At 51.9% G+C, this 15,076-nt stretch overlaps 1 protein-coding gene across 1 annotated transcript in view; it reads right to left on the minus strand.

Annotated features, from left to right (window-relative positions):
- Positions 1-15,076, minus strand: part of Cdh23 (cadherin related 23) — a 382,247-nt gene that overhangs the window by 117,643 nt on the left and 249,528 nt on the right. The window contains exons 18-21 of the mRNA XM_034524155.2: positions 9,534-9,606; positions 7,820-7,936; positions 2,423-2,535; positions 981-1,088 (exon numbers count right to left, since the gene is read on the minus strand). Coding sequence (XP_034380046.1) covers positions 981-1,088; positions 2,423-2,535; positions 7,820-7,936; positions 9,534-9,606 — 411 coding nt within the window. The remainder of the gene's footprint in view (positions 1-980; positions 1,089-2,422; positions 2,536-7,819; positions 7,937-9,533; positions 9,607-15,076) is intronic.

Below are 15,076 nucleotides of genomic sequence, written 5' to 3' on the forward strand. Positions count from 1 at the left end.
GGATGACCAGCTGAGGACACTTGGATCTCGAACATGTGGAAGCACTGTATAACCACACCCACTTCCCTCTCTGTCCTTCCTTCCAGGTCTCCACTCTCCCCATCTGGTCCAGGTAGAGCCTATCACGTTCAGGATCTCACCATAGTGCAGCGTGGGAACCCTGAGCTCAAAGCCTCAGGGTGTGGGCGGGGCAGGCTCTCAGAGCCTGCCCCAGTCTACACTGGATTCTCCAGTTCTTCAGGGCCTGGGGCTCTGCCAGGTATCCTGTGAGTCTACAGAGGGACAAGGGCTGGGCCAGCTTGGTTCTGAATCCTTACTGAAAAGCCAACAGGCCTGAGTTCAAGTCCTGGTACTACCTCTCACTGGTTCTGGGGCCTTGAGCTCTGAGTCCTGCTGTCAGGGGGGAGGATCCCAAGAACAGACATTCAATCAACAGGACTACTGAGAGCTGTCAAGAGTTCATGTCCATCACAGGACTGTTGGGTGGCAGATGGCTAGATATTTGGGGACCAGCCTTCCCTGATGAGGGTAAATGGAGTTCAAAGGTTAGGGGAGGAAAGGTTTACAAATGTGAATCTGAGAGTTGGGTAGAGCAAGTGGGCCATAGGCTTTGCCTGTCTTCAGCTGCTCTTGCAAGCCAGCTTCTGCTCTGGGGCCCAGCATCTCTGACCGTGTCTCCTTTCCCTGCTTTAAGCCATATCCTAAACATAGCAGGCACACACAGGACGTGGGGTAAACACCTAGCATCCTCTGCCAAAGAATCCCTGGGGTGAGCTTCAACCCCATGCTGAGGTAGTCCTGGGGGCCGACGTGGGACAGAACTACCCAGGCCAATGGCTGCAGGGCCTCAGTGGTAAAGGACATGGGCCAGCTTGGGATGAAATGCCAAGCCCAGGAGTTTCTACAGCAGGCCAGGGGATCCTGGTGGTAGTCCATCCACCATGGTAAGGTTGCCTGGCAGTTGCTGTGTCTCTACGTACCGTGGTCACATCAGAGTCCGGAGGTGTCATCTCTACCAGGTTGATGTAGTAAGGAGCATCTTTCCAGGTAGGATGGTTGTCATTGATGTCTAGAAGGGTGACATTCACCTGTGGACCACAAGGGGGTGCTGTGGTCTGTGACGGCCAAAAAGGGCAAGGGGCAGCAGAGTCAGGGGCACCCAGGGGTCTCAGTTCCAATAGCTCTGCTGATCTGCTTATTTCAAGGAGAGCCCAGGGTGTCAGGGACAAGGTGGGGCTAGGTCCCTGCCAAAGGAGAAGGCGTAGGTGCTGTGCCCAGGAGGAGGCCGAGAACAAATGAGGTATCTGAAATCCAGACTTCTCTTAGCCACTTGGTCTTGGGGGAAGGTGAAGCCCCTAGCCCCCACCCAGTTGGGGACCTGAGAGGATCCTTTGAGTTTTCCAGAGTCAGACACAAAGGAAGTGATTTTTCTGCTCACCTCCAGTTAGCAGGGCCAGCCAAGTGAAGCCAACCCAAGCCCAGTTCCTCAGGCCTAGCAAGAACGGGACAGCTTCCCAGGGAACAAGGTGAAGCAAGAGGCCTCCAGAGGGAGCCCAGAAAAGCGTGGGGAATGGGGACTGGATATGGTTGGAACAACAGGTCACCCCGCTGTGGTTGTTCCTGTCTCAGGGCCCTTTTGTACTCCTCACTGTCCCAGTTTTCCCCTCTGGCACCAGGTGCTCACTTAGGACCCCTGGGCTACTCTCTCCTCCTTGAGGCTCCTTTGTGGAGAGGCAGCCTTGGGCTCCTGGGCCGTCCCAGAGGCAGGGAAACTCAGCACTATAGGCCCTGAAGGGCCCTGATTCTTGCACTAGTTGGCTCTTCCTCATGGGAATTGTGGCTTTGGTTGAGATGTTCTGGAGAGCATGAGAGGACTCTGAGGCTCATGTCCTCTGTCACTCGCTATTCTGCTGGGCCTTTGGAATGGCATGAAACTTTATTCTATTGTGCCCTCCTGGGTGTCCTATGTCCTGGCGGCAAGGCCTTCTTTTCCCATGGCTACTCTCTGCAGATGCCACCTCATAGTGTCTCACCCTGGTTCAGGACATGGTACCCAGAGGCCTGAAGGTGAGCAGGGAGGAGGAACCTGGTCAGCAGGGAGGAGGGACCTGGACAGCAGGGAGGAGGGACCTGAACAGCAAGGAGGAGGGACCTGGATAGCAGGGAGGAGGGACCTGGACAGCAGGGAGGAGGGACCTGGACAGCAGGGAGGAGGGACCTGGACAGCAGGCAGGAGGGACCTGGTCAGCAGGCAGGAGGGACCTGGTCAGCAGGGAGGAGGGACCTGGACAGCAGGAAGGAGGGACCTGGACAGCAGGAAGGAGAGACCTGAACAGCAGGGAGGAGGGACCTGGTCAGCAGGCAGGAGGAACCTGGACAGCAGGGAGGAGGGACCTGGTCAGCAGGGTAGGGATGTACTCACAGTGGCAATGCCAGTTTTCTGGTTGTGGCCCACACCCCCATCCACAGCACGCACAATGAGTATGTATTCAGATTTGGTCTCTCGGTCCAGCAGAGATGTGGTGGTGATTTCTCCTATTGGACAGAGAGGGGGATGAGTGGGGTGGGGGTAGGGTGCAGGGAGAAGGAAGTAGACAGAGATTTACTCCCAAGCTGCAGTTGGCCAGTCATGGCAGCCATGGCCTCTGCAGCTGCCTTGGGCCCATCTGTGTGCTTGAGAAAGGAAAGGACCTGCATTTCAGAGGGGACCCAAGAGCTGAGGGACAGTACCCCACAATGAGGCAGTTTGCGGATATGGGGCAGGGACTGGCAGAGTAGGAGGGTGACTTAGCACCAGACTCACTTACACCTCTGGCTTAGATATGATGTTATTTTTCTGGATTTATCAGCACAATCTAGTTACTTCAGTGCCCTGTGCCTCAGTTTCCATACCTGCCCAAAAGGGAGCTATGGCAGGACAATTTCACAGTAGGGTGGTTGTGAGGGTCATTTAGTTAATGTCATGAAAATCCTCAGAATAGCCCCAGGCTCTATCTAGGCATAGAGTCACTGGGAGTGCAGTCACCAGTGGCAGAAGAGGGATAGCGCAGGCTGAAGTTCACACATGCTTTAACTTGTGGCTCATGCAAGCCTGGGCATGCAAGCCTACAGTGTGAGCCTACAGTGTGCGAGCTACAGTGTACGGACCTACAGTGTGCATGCCTACAGAGTTCTGAATTAACAGTCATAACACACTTTCCCCGTTATCCATCATTAGTATAATAATACCAGCAGCACTTTTTTTTTTTTTTTTTTTTTAGTGTGCAAACAGTTATTAACAGACAAGTTTAAAATCAACTACAATTTCTTTCAGCTGTTTTTGGCTGTCCTTTGTTATCGAGGTCACCTTGGTAGTCCTTTAGTTGCTTCTTGGTATGTGTGTGTGTGTGTGTGTGTGTGTGTGTGTGTGTGTGTATGTGTGTTCGTTCATGTGTGTGTGTGCCAATTGAAAACCTTGAGTGCTGCATCTCACTGGAACACGGAACTAGCTGCTTAGACTAGGCAGGGTGGCTGGTGAATCCGTCTGTCTGGTCTCCCTGGCACCGGAGGACAAGCAAGTGCCACTGTGCCTGACATTTTTATGCAAGTTCTGAGAACTGAACTCAGGCCCTCAGGCTGCGTGACAAGCACTTTACCAACGGAACCATCGATCTCCCAGCCCACTTGGTAATCTTGTACCTGTAAGTGTTTGACAAACAGCTCCCCAAAGAGAACAAAAGCCATTTGTTGATTTCCGTGGTATAAAGACTCCCACTAGGACCAAATCAAGTCACTGACACAATGGCTTTGACCATGGCATTCCCACAGCAGCTGTGGGCAAGCAGAGCTGGGCACATCACTATAGCCAGGACAAGCCCCAGCCTATGGTGTTACCGGGGAGGGCTTCTACTTGGAGAGCAAAGACCCAGATGTGAATTCTCTCTGTAACCTTCCTGGAACGGTCCTCCCTGGAAGGAGGCTGAAGCTCTTTGAGGCTCAGTTTTTTCACTGTCAGAAGGGAGGGGCTCAGAACGCCTTCAGGTGAAGCTGTTACAAAGATAAAGGGTGGAGCTAGGGGATGGCTCCATTAGCTAAGGACCTGCTCTGCAATCCCAGGACCCATGTTAAGGTCTGGCAGGGCAGCATGTATTTGGAACCCTAAAGCTGTAGGGAAGGCAGAGTCAGGAGGAGGATCCCTGGAGCTCATTGGTTAGGAGCTATGGGCAGAGTCAGGAGGAGGATCCCCGGAGCTCATTGGTTAGGAGCTGTGGGGAAGGCAGAGTCAGGAGAAGGATCCCTGGAGCTCATTGGTTAGGAGCTGTGGGGAAGGTGGAGTCAGGAGGATCCTTGGAGCTCATTGGTTAGGATGGCTGAATCAATGAGCTCCAGGTCCCTCAGGTTCAGTGAGGGGCTCTGTCTCAAAAACTAATATGGACAGTGATTGAGGACTCCTGACAGCCTCCAGTCTTCATGTACTGAAACACACACACACACACACACACACACACACACGTGCACATACACACTCACATGCACACTCACATATACATGTGCACACATGTGAACATGCACATACACTCACATGCACACACATATGTACATGCACACACATGCACACACATACACACATGTGTGCATGTACACATACACTTGGTGCACACACATGTGTGTACACACACTCACATGCACACCACACGTGCACGTGCGCACACACACGCGCGCGCACACACACACACACACAATGAAGGAACTATAGGTGAAACTCTCACCTTTCAGAAACTGATTACTTTCCAGTAGTAGGTTGAGTTCCCCAATGCAGGCAGGGGCTTATGTGGTGGCCATTTTATTTTATTTGTTGTTCCTGTCGTCTGAGCTGTGTGACATGAGGCAAGTTACTTTACATCTCTGTGCAGCCACGGGCATTGGGACAGCTGGTTCCCCGAGTCTCCTTACATCCACATTTCTCTCCCTGACACAGCCACCTGTCCTGGACTGAGCAGGAGCCAGAGTTGGGGGACAAAGCAATGAAGGTCCCAGAGCTGGGGACCATGGACTGGCTAAGATCTGCCCAGGGAGCCATGCTCCTCTCTGGGTGGCATCAACTGATGAATTGGTAGGGTTAGGAAAATTAATCCATAAAAAGTGTTAAACGTGAACTTGTATTCATGATAGATGACCTTCCCCATCTGGGAAATTAGAATCAATTAAGGCCACCTCTGTGTAGCAGGCCTGGCTAATGCGACCAAGGACCTCAGAGGAAAATGTTCCCACCTTTGGGTTGAGGACATGTTAAGGCGGCAGGAAAGCATCCTTATGGTGGCCCTGGGGTGGGGCTGGAGTCCCTGACCTGTAGCAGGATGTGCAAGTGGTGGGATATAGGTCCAATATGGTTTTATGGGCCCCAAAAGTTAACATTTGAGCTCTGGGGGTCAGCTGGTCAAACTCTGAGAGACCTCAGTCAAATTTTGAGTTTGGCTCTTGCCTTAGTTTTCTCATCTGGAAAATGGGCATGATGCCGGAAGGAAAAATGAGATAGTACTGGGCTCTTGGTTTGTGTTCACGAATGGTGTGAGACTAACTATCTGCAGGTTCCATATCTGGGGATTAAACTCTCCTTGGGCCGGAAGTGTTTTAAGGGTTGCATCTGGCTTGAGCGTGCATATTGTTTTTCTTCTCATTATTCTTTGTACAATATAGTGTAACCATTTTTTGTCTGTTTGTTTTGTGAGATGGAGGTCTCATGGGGCCAGTGTGGCCTGGACCTTGCTACGTAGCTGAGGGTGACTATGAATTTCTGATCTTCCGGCCTCCACCTCCTGAGTGCTAGACTACAGGCAGGCTCCCCCATGCCTGGAACAGAGCCCAGGGCTTCATTCATATTAGCCAAACACTCTACCAACTAAGCTACATTTCTATCCCTGGGGTGTGTGTGTGTCTGTGTGTGTGTGTGTGTGTCTGTGTGTGTAGTTGTGTGTGTCCCACAGCAAACTGTGGAGGGGAGAGAACAACTTTGGGTGTTAATCCTAACTTGCTACCACATTTGAGACAAGGTCTCTTGTTTGCTGCGATGTAGCCCAGGCTGGCTCATCTGTAAGCTACACTCTCCTGTCTCTGCCTCCCATCTCAGTACAGGCTTACAGACATACATCACTGCATCCGGCTCTCTGTGGGTTCTGCGGATGTGAGCTCACACTCTCACATTGCCCAGCAAGCACTTCTCCACTGGGCCATCTCCTCATCCTACGCCGGCTGTTTACACAGAACCGACATCGAGTGCAGCGTTCTTAGTGACTGAGAAATGACTTAAAGGTGCCGGGAGATATGTGTGGGCCACATGCAAACACCGTACCATTTTCCCTAAGGGATGGCAATGCTTTGCTGTCCCTGGGATTCATGGAATTGACCCTTTGCAGATTCTGTGGCAGGACCATTGCTTCTTGGAAATGAGGCTTGCTAAGGAGGGTTGCTCTGAGGAGAGACTCATGTGACTCTGGCTCTCTCCTCTTCTGTCCTCAGACACAACAATAGCAGCCATCTTCCTTAAAAGCGTTGAGAGTAAGAGCACGAAAGGAGAACTGGAAGGCCAACCTTGATTTAGGAGTCACGGAAAACAGGAAGGTCCTACTGGGCTACTGACTGCCTATGGCAGGGATGGCAGTAACCTTGCCCCCTGACCAGGATAAGCTGTTGTGGTGATCATTAGCCAGGGACCCTTGTTCTCTGGGCTTTCAAGTAGTGAAGTAGCTCCTGCCTACTCTGGCCAAGGTATCATGTGCAAGGGTGACAGATGTCCCTTTCAGGCCTGGCCTGTCAGATCCACCTTGTACGATGTCTCTTGGATGTTTTCTCCTTTTTCAGGGAACTTGGAGCCACAACATGGAAGGGACCTGGGTTTAGAATTGTGACGTGAAAGACTGTCCACTGGACATCTGCCCATACTGCTGTATGTTCCCATTGTTGTGAGTCGCTGAGAGTCTGGGATAAGCCTGTTGCATCTAGAGTTCCTTTAAACTTACAGAAATGCCCCCCCTAGAAGCAGGTGATTTGCATGCCCATGCAGCTGACCTGGACCCCAAGAGGACCATACTTTATTCTTCCTACGCTCTAACATTGAATTAGGCACCTTCCAAATGAACACACGGAGCCCTAAATTCTCCCCAGGCATGCTGAACAGCCTGGAATCTTGTTCTCTCTCTCACTTACTCCCACCCTGAGCTTCTAGGAGGAGAGAGAGTTGGAGGTACAGAGTCTTAGAAAGGGCGCAGGACAAACAGAACTACAGATGGGAGCCCCAGGTGAATATACAGAAGAAAATAATGGAGCGACTCTGTTCTGTACTTCCTACAGGCTGATTTTAGGTGTGCCTATTGCAGTCATCCATCTAGTGCACACAACAGCTCTAGTGCATACAATGTCTCTAGTGCACACAACGGCTCTAGTGCACACAACGACTCTTGTGCACACAATGGCTCTTGTGCACACAACAGCTCAAAGGCAACCCTGGTGTGTATAAAGAGGAAGCCAGGTTTAAGACCCAAGTGAGCAGCCGTGATGGAAGATATTTTGGGGTGAACAGACCCCTGATGAGTAGCAAGTGTCAGCTATTTGGAAAACGAACGGCTTTAGCCACTCTTTGCCCTTGACCGGCACGGTATGGTGGACATGTTTGTGGTGAGGTGGCACAGGGTAAGATGAACAGTTAACACTAGAGTGGCTACTTCAGAGGTGAAATCAGGCACTTAGATCCAGCTTGCTGCTAACAGCGTGGGAGGAGACCATGGTCCCTGACTGGCCCAGGAAGGGCAGCCTGATAGTGCAGAGCATCAGGCTTGGGGCTCACCAGAGCGGGCATTGATGCGGAACTGTGAGGACCCCTCCAGCGAGTAGATGATAGACTCCTGCCCATACTCCCGCGAGCGGTCCAGGTCCGTGGCATTTAGGAACAACACCGTGGCTCCTTTGGGAAGACAGAGGTAGGAGGTTGCTCTTCTGACCCCTCCACTCCCTGGCACCACATCCCGGACTGGGTCTCTAGGAGTTAGAGAGCCTGATGCATGAGGTACCCCAGGGTGCTGAGTGGACTTGGGGCTTCACAGAGGTGAGGCTGGGTCTGAGTTAGGGTCTTCTCCCCTCCCCTTCCCCAGACACCTGGCCCAGCCTTCAACAGCACAAAAATGTCCTCTGACCTTGCCTGGCCGCCCTGTGGATCAAATCCACCCAGGTCTACCGGCTTTCATTTGAGGCCAAAGAAACAAAGAGCCCGATTAAATTACTCTACATTTACCACATCCCATTTTTGCTCCTGTTTCATCCTATTCATGGCAGAATTTATAAAGGACTTTATTTTCTCGTTAATGTCCAGGGAAGGCCTTTGCCTTTCTCTTCTTTCCTATTTACATAGAATCCTGGGTTTAGGGAGGGGTCGACTATCCCTGCAGCCATGGCCAGACCCCACAAGTGGTCTGACTTATGGCTGTGCCTACCCAGGCTTTGGGCTGCAGTACCATCCTGCTCTCGGGGGCACTCAGAGATTGGGTGTCAGCCCAGATTAGAGCACCGTGGCCCTTGGAAGAGCACTTTAGCCCCGCTTCCCCTGCAGATGACCCGACAGGGGTCTACCTGCGTGCTGGGATTTTGGGACGACTCCCTGGGCGTATACAGGTGCCAGGCACTGGAGGACTAGCAGTCTCCAAGAAAAGCATGCATCAGGCAGGCCCCTTCTGGGTGGTCAGTGGCCTCAGATGTACTCTTTGATTCTGGGAGCATGAGACAGGAGGAGAATTAGGTCTCTTACGGGAAGACTTTGTCTTTGCAGGGTGCCTAGGAGGGCAGGGAGCCTTTGGTAGGGATATCTTTAGGGGATGCTAGACACAGGAATATGGGGGTTGGCACAGCCTGTCACCTAAGTCACTCACCTTCAGATACTGGAGAGGTACCCAGAGGCTCTGCTCAGACCCCAATACATGGAAAAGTAGCCCTTCTAGCTCTGGCTATATTGATTTCAACTGTCTCTAAGTTCAGCTGTTCTGGATACTCACTGTCTCCTAGTCTGTACCAGGGCTCAGAAGTCTTTGCAATATTCACGTTCATGAGGACTGCACACTTGGAGGTGAAGGTGAACCCACCCATCTGCCCCAAGGACAGGGACCCACATATGGAACTTGTGATGCTGGGTCAAGTTGGGCCTTCCATTCTCAGGGTTTTACGGGGATATATCTCAAGAGCACCCTTCAAAGCCACCCCGTTAAAAGCCGTGGCTCCTGGGATCTGACTCAGATCCAGGAAGGTACAGACTCAGAACACCCCACACTCCAGATTTTTGAATCAAGATTATATAGTTAATCATTTCCTATTATTTTCCCACTGGACTGGCTGTAGATGAGCGTGACCCAGTGTCCAATGGCGGTCATGCACGGTAGCTGACAATAACCTAGACGTCCCCAAAGACTTGCCTGATTTGTTATGAATACCTGGGAAGCTGACAGTAGGCCCCCCAAACATATGTGCCTTCTCCCCTGCCGTGTGCGTGTGCCTTCTCCCCTGCCCAGCTGTACCTGCCATGATGTTCTCCACCACAGACACGAAGTAGGCAGGCTTGCTGAAGGTGGGAGGGTTGTCGTTCTCATCCTGGAAGGGAAGCACACGGATCAGTGGGTCAGGAAGGTACTTGTCGAACTACACAAAGTAGGGACCAACGGGCAGTTTAGGAAGGGTGGCCCCGAGGGCCTCTGGCCTCTATGTATCACCAGAGGCTAGGGTATTATGAAAGCCAGGAGTCCCTCTCCCAGGTCATGTTGAAGGATAGGTTGAACAGTCATTGTGGAACCGTGCAAGGGTTGGGGGTGGGGATGAAATGAGATTTAGAGACAGACACAGAATAAGACAGCAGTCAGCTCATCTATAGCTCCCAGTCTCCTGCCTAACAGCTGCACTCCAAGCTCACTCCAGAGGCCTTGAATTAGTTCTTTCATTCCTATACAGTGTCCACTCGATCTTCTCTCCCAGACGAATCGAGACTCAGTGAAAGATTCTAGAAGTTCTGCTGAAATGAAGGAGGGGGCTGAAGAGATGGCTTGGTGGTCAAGAGCACTGGCTGCTCTTCCAGAGGACCCAGGATCAATTCCTAGCACCTACAACTATCTGTAACTTCAGTTCTTGGGGATCTGATGCCTTTTCCTGGCCTCTGCATTAGGCACACAGCTGGTACAGAGACATTCGTGTAAGCAAAACACCCAATCACACACATATATATATATATATATATATATATATATATATATATATATATATATATATATTTTTTTTTTTTTAATTAATTAAAAGGTGAGGGAGGGGGTTGGAGAGATGGCTCAGCAGTAAAGAACACTGTCTGCTCTTCCAGAGGACTCTGGTTTGATTCCCAGCAACCACACGGCAGTTCACAACTGTCTGTAAAATTTCAGTTCCAGGGGATCTGGCACCCTTGCACAGACATACATGCAGGCAAAACATCAATAAACATAAAAATAAATGAATCTTTTTTTAAAAGAGTGAAGGAGAAAGGTATATCTAGCAGCAAAGATACCAAAGTGTGCAGGGGCAGGTGGTGGTCAGGCTACTCCCAGTATCTGGAATGGCTGTAGCTGAGGTTAGACAGCCAGCTTGATCCACTAGCTTCTCATCCTCTGTACCACCCTGGCCTGCAGCCTGGTACCTGCCAGTTTTAGAACATTCCTTCCTTTGTCTCAGCCTGGAGCAGCTAGGGATGGGAGTGGGAAGCCTGGCTGAGGGGCTGGACCAGGTAGGGATGAGCCCTGAGTTGGGGGAAACCAGTGCCAGGTGCAGCCCATAGCTCCCTAAACTCTTCCATCAGAGAAGCGGGCTTCCCCCCCCCCCGCCTCTGGGGCTCACACCATGCCCAGCTTCTGCAATTGTTCACCAAGAATTCCTCCCAGTTGCCCTCTTCACTGAAGATGCTCTGGCTCCCTTGACTCCGGCTCTGCTCCGTGTTCCTCTCCTCAGCTCAACAGAGCAGGGAGGAGCTCAGGGTCTGGCTGAGTGTTCCATCTTTCTCCCCATGTCACCATATTCAATGGGTCCCACTACTAGGTCCTCGGAGCTCAGGGAACTGGGGACCTCTCCAGGGGACAGAGTTTGCGTTTGCTGAACTCTTTTTGCTACGGTTGCTTCTACATGAGCAAACAGGAGAAGGATGAGACTATGCTGCCTGGTTCTCCTCCCCCCAGACTATGGACAAACCTAGCCTGCTACGTGGTGTGCTCCCAGAATCGATCGCTCCATTTCTTCCCAAATCTGTGCCCTTACTCTGTCCTGCATACAGGCTCACTCTCTTCCCAAGGAGCTGGGAGCCTTGGGAGTCTCCTGACACCCAACATCCCCACAGGCCACCCAGGGCATCTCCCAGGCTCCTGGCATGGACTCAAGTGCTTTGGGTACACACGGAGGCTTCTGCTTGGCTGCACGAAGCAACTCGGAGAATGTCAGCGACAGAGCACGAGGCAGAAACTTATTAGCGGTGATATTTCCCCGGATTCTGGCACTGTACTTGCTATTAGTTCTAATTCAGTGGTTCCCTCTATAAAAGCTTATTGTCCCCTAATGGGAAATCTACAAACCGAGTTTGACTTCTTTATTAAAAACCAACAAGCAGCGGATGAAAAGGGATCACCTGGCTTCTCTTACCTGCTCCTCCTTGCCCAAGCCTGAAGGTACTCTATCGCCTCTCCCCATGCCAGCCCGCGTGGGAAGCCTTCCACCGATTATTCAATGAAAGCTGTTTCTGTTATTTTATTTTTTTAAGGCAAGAGAAAATCCTTTCGGCCAAGAGAGGAGGCCGCTAAGCAGAGTGACAGCTATTTAAAAATCACCCACGTGCGAAATCAACCCGAAGGCGGTGACCTTTTCAAGTGTGGTCCTTAGACACGAGTGACTGTGTTGTCCAAATGCCCTGCTTGGGAGTTGAGCTTGGGCTGATGTTCTCTGAGAGCCGTGGTGGCACCTGTCTTTGTTGCCGCCTGCTCCTGCTGCCAGATGGCTGGGCTCCACTCAGGGGAAGTGCAGACCCCCAGGGGCTCTCCGCTCACAGTGCCCGGGAGGATGTGACAATGGGGGCTCTTCTGCTTGTCTGGGGCTTACTAGCTTACCTAACTGAAGGCGGTGGAGCTTGTAATCACTCTCCCCCCGCCACACACACACACACACACACACACACACACACACACACACACACACACGGAGTGTCTTCTGCCTGGTATCCGGGCAGGAAGGCTATTACCCCATCTTTCACTTACATTGGGAAAAAGATAGCTCAGCCCTTGGTCTTGCTGTTTGCTCTGCTCCCCTGGAGGGGCTGAGGCAAAGAAGAGGCCCTGTCAGGTCTCTTCACTGAGCCACAAAGAGCAGAACGTAGCCTGGATTTCAATGTCCCGAGGGCAGATCACAGACAGCCTGGCTGTGTCTAGTGTGGCCCCTTAACAGGAAGCAGCAATAGTTAACTGTCAATGCCAGCAGGATTTGACAAGAGTGCAGAGTCTTGGCCCTAATCAGGGCCACTAGGTAAGAACCACACTTTATTTTAGTTTATTGAGATAGGTTATCAATTTGTTACCCAGGCTAGCTTAGAATTGCCTGTAGCCCAGGCTGATCTTGAACTCATGACTGTCCTCCTGCTTCAGCCTTCCAGGTTATAGCCATAAGAACCATACTTTATTTGATGAGACATCCCTGGTTCTGTTAATCCTATTCACAAGGAAGGGGTGGGGTCTCTGAAGAGTACCGGGCTCAGTCACATGTGAGTAAGGATGCCCCAGTCTTCCCAGCCTGTGACTATGGAGAGAAAAGTGTCTGGTCAGATGTTCCTCAGGTGTGGGTTCAATCCCAGCGCTGTCATCAGCAAGTAAAAGGATACAGTGGCCTTCTTTCCACTGACCTCAGCTCCCTCTATCAAGGGCCTAGAAGGGACTATGCTACAGGAAGCCCCTGGCTCCATGGTGAAATCAGTGAGTTTTAGTTTCCATGGCTGATATCATCTGTTTAGGCCAGGGTGGACCAACCTGTCTCCCTAATCCCCTGTTCTAATGAGTGCCAAATGTCAACTTGACACAGCCTAGAGTCATCTGGAGTCTCAGTCAATACACTGGCCTATGGTCCTGTCTGAGGAATTGTCTTGATCAATGATTGATATGCCCCTGCCCACTGTGGGCGGAACCAGCCCTAGGCCGGTGGGCCTGGGTTGTATAAGAAAGTTAAGTGAGCCAGAGGACAAGCTAGCAAAGAGTGCTCCTCCGTGGCTCCTATTTCAAGTTCCTGTTTCAGTTCCTGCCCTGACTTCCTGTGACCTGGAAGTGTAAGCCAAATAGGCCCGTTCCTCCCTAAGGAGGGTTGCACTTGTTCAGAGTGTTTTATCATAGCAGCAGAATGAAACTAGAATATGCCACCTCCCCCTTCTCCCTTCCCCATCCTCCCTCATCCCACCCTTCCTAGTTCCTTGTCCCAAAGCCTAGAGACTCCTACTCAGCCCCCGTCCCCTCCAGAGCGCTCATTTGTAAAAGGTCAGGCTGGGCATGCTGTTGTTGGCAGGACACACTCCTGGCCTGGCATTTGTGACGATGGGCAACATGCCAGGGACTGCCTGTGTGGTCTCAAGCCCTTTTCATGGTAACACATGGGGTAGGCACCACACTTGTCCCCATTCACAGATGAGAAAGCTGACGTTCGGAGTAGTGAGAAGCACAGAACACACAGGTTCTGAGCCACATGCCCCCCGGAAGAACCCCAAGAAGCACTGAGTTCCTCCTCTTTCATTCTCTATCCCTTGGGAGCTGAGGCACCAGTATTGTGCTGACTCTCCAAACTGCCAGACTTCATGTGCCTCAAATGCAGACAGATTGGAGGGGGTGGTGGGTGGGAGAAAGGCCTGGCTGGGTCAGGGGGCAATGTGTGGCTCTGAGGAGGGCAGGGTTAGGGGCTGTGATCAGGATGGGGAAACCAAAGCTGGGCTGGGAGGCATGGTCAGGCTCAGGTCACATGATGGGCACTGGGCACTGGGCACATTCTGGCTCTTTGGCTACCCTGATGGGTTCAGGCAGGAGGAGGTAGTTCTGTGTTTTTGGATTCCCATGAATCCTTTGCCACTCTCTAAAACAAAGTCCTCACCCCCTGAATATTCCTGAGCTGTCCCTATCTGCATAGGCTCCTTTCCCTGATATCCCAGTGTCCCTGCTCCCAGTGTCCCCTGGGAGTTCCCTTAGGCATCATGTAGACCCCTTATCACCCCAACTCCACCCTAGTGAGTCAGGAAGTAGGAGGTCTCCTGTCCTGAAGAAGACTTGTCAGCTTGGAAGCTGGTCCCAGCCTCAGGCTAAGTAAAGGACTGGTGTAGGGCTGCCCCAGAGGCTGCCTGGAGCTGGCTGCCACTGGAAGGCCAACTGTAAGCCTGCTCTGGGGACATTCCTGAGCTGTGTCCCACCCCCACCCACCTCTGTCCCTAGTATGTCCCAGCTGATGGTGCTATTTAATCCTAACTCCTATGACATTCAGTCACCCTCCGCTGCAAATAGGGAGGGGACACGCTGGTGTGTGCTCAGGTGTGTGTGGTGGTCCCAGGAGGAAGAGACCTGTGGGCCTTGCTGTCAGACTGTGCTCTATGTCCCCCCCACCCCCCGCCCCCAGCGTGGCTGGGGGAGCGGCACACGGCAAATGAACCAGTGTGGAGATGGATTCGGAGACTGATAATTTCAGACAGGAAAGCGCTAAGGTGTATTTGATATTCATGTCAGACAGGCGGCAGGTTGCGTTCAGGCCCTTTTCTATCTTCAGAGGGCCAGAGAGAGGCAGGGGAAAAAAAGGAAGAGGGGTACAAAGAGGGAGGGGGAAGAGGAATGACGAGCTTCCCATCATTCCTTTGGACTCTATGGAACATGGTTTCTGAGGAAGGGATCCTCAGCCATTTCCCTCTTTCTCTCCCCAGCCTTGCTTTCCAGAAGACATCCCAAGGCTTCACATATGGAGCCAAAGCGGGATGGCAGCTCATGCACCACTCACTGAGCTCCGGACCCTTGGGTCTCTCTGCTCATGAAGGCTGGAGGCTGGGCAGTTA

The sequence above is a fragment of the Arvicanthis niloticus genome, chromosome 20 (assembly GCF_011762505.2).
Source record: "Arvicanthis niloticus isolate mArvNil1 chromosome 20, mArvNil1.pat.X, whole genome shotgun sequence".
In the NCBI taxonomy this organism is placed as follows: Eukaryota; Metazoa; Chordata; class Mammalia; order Rodentia; family Muridae; genus Arvicanthis; species Arvicanthis niloticus.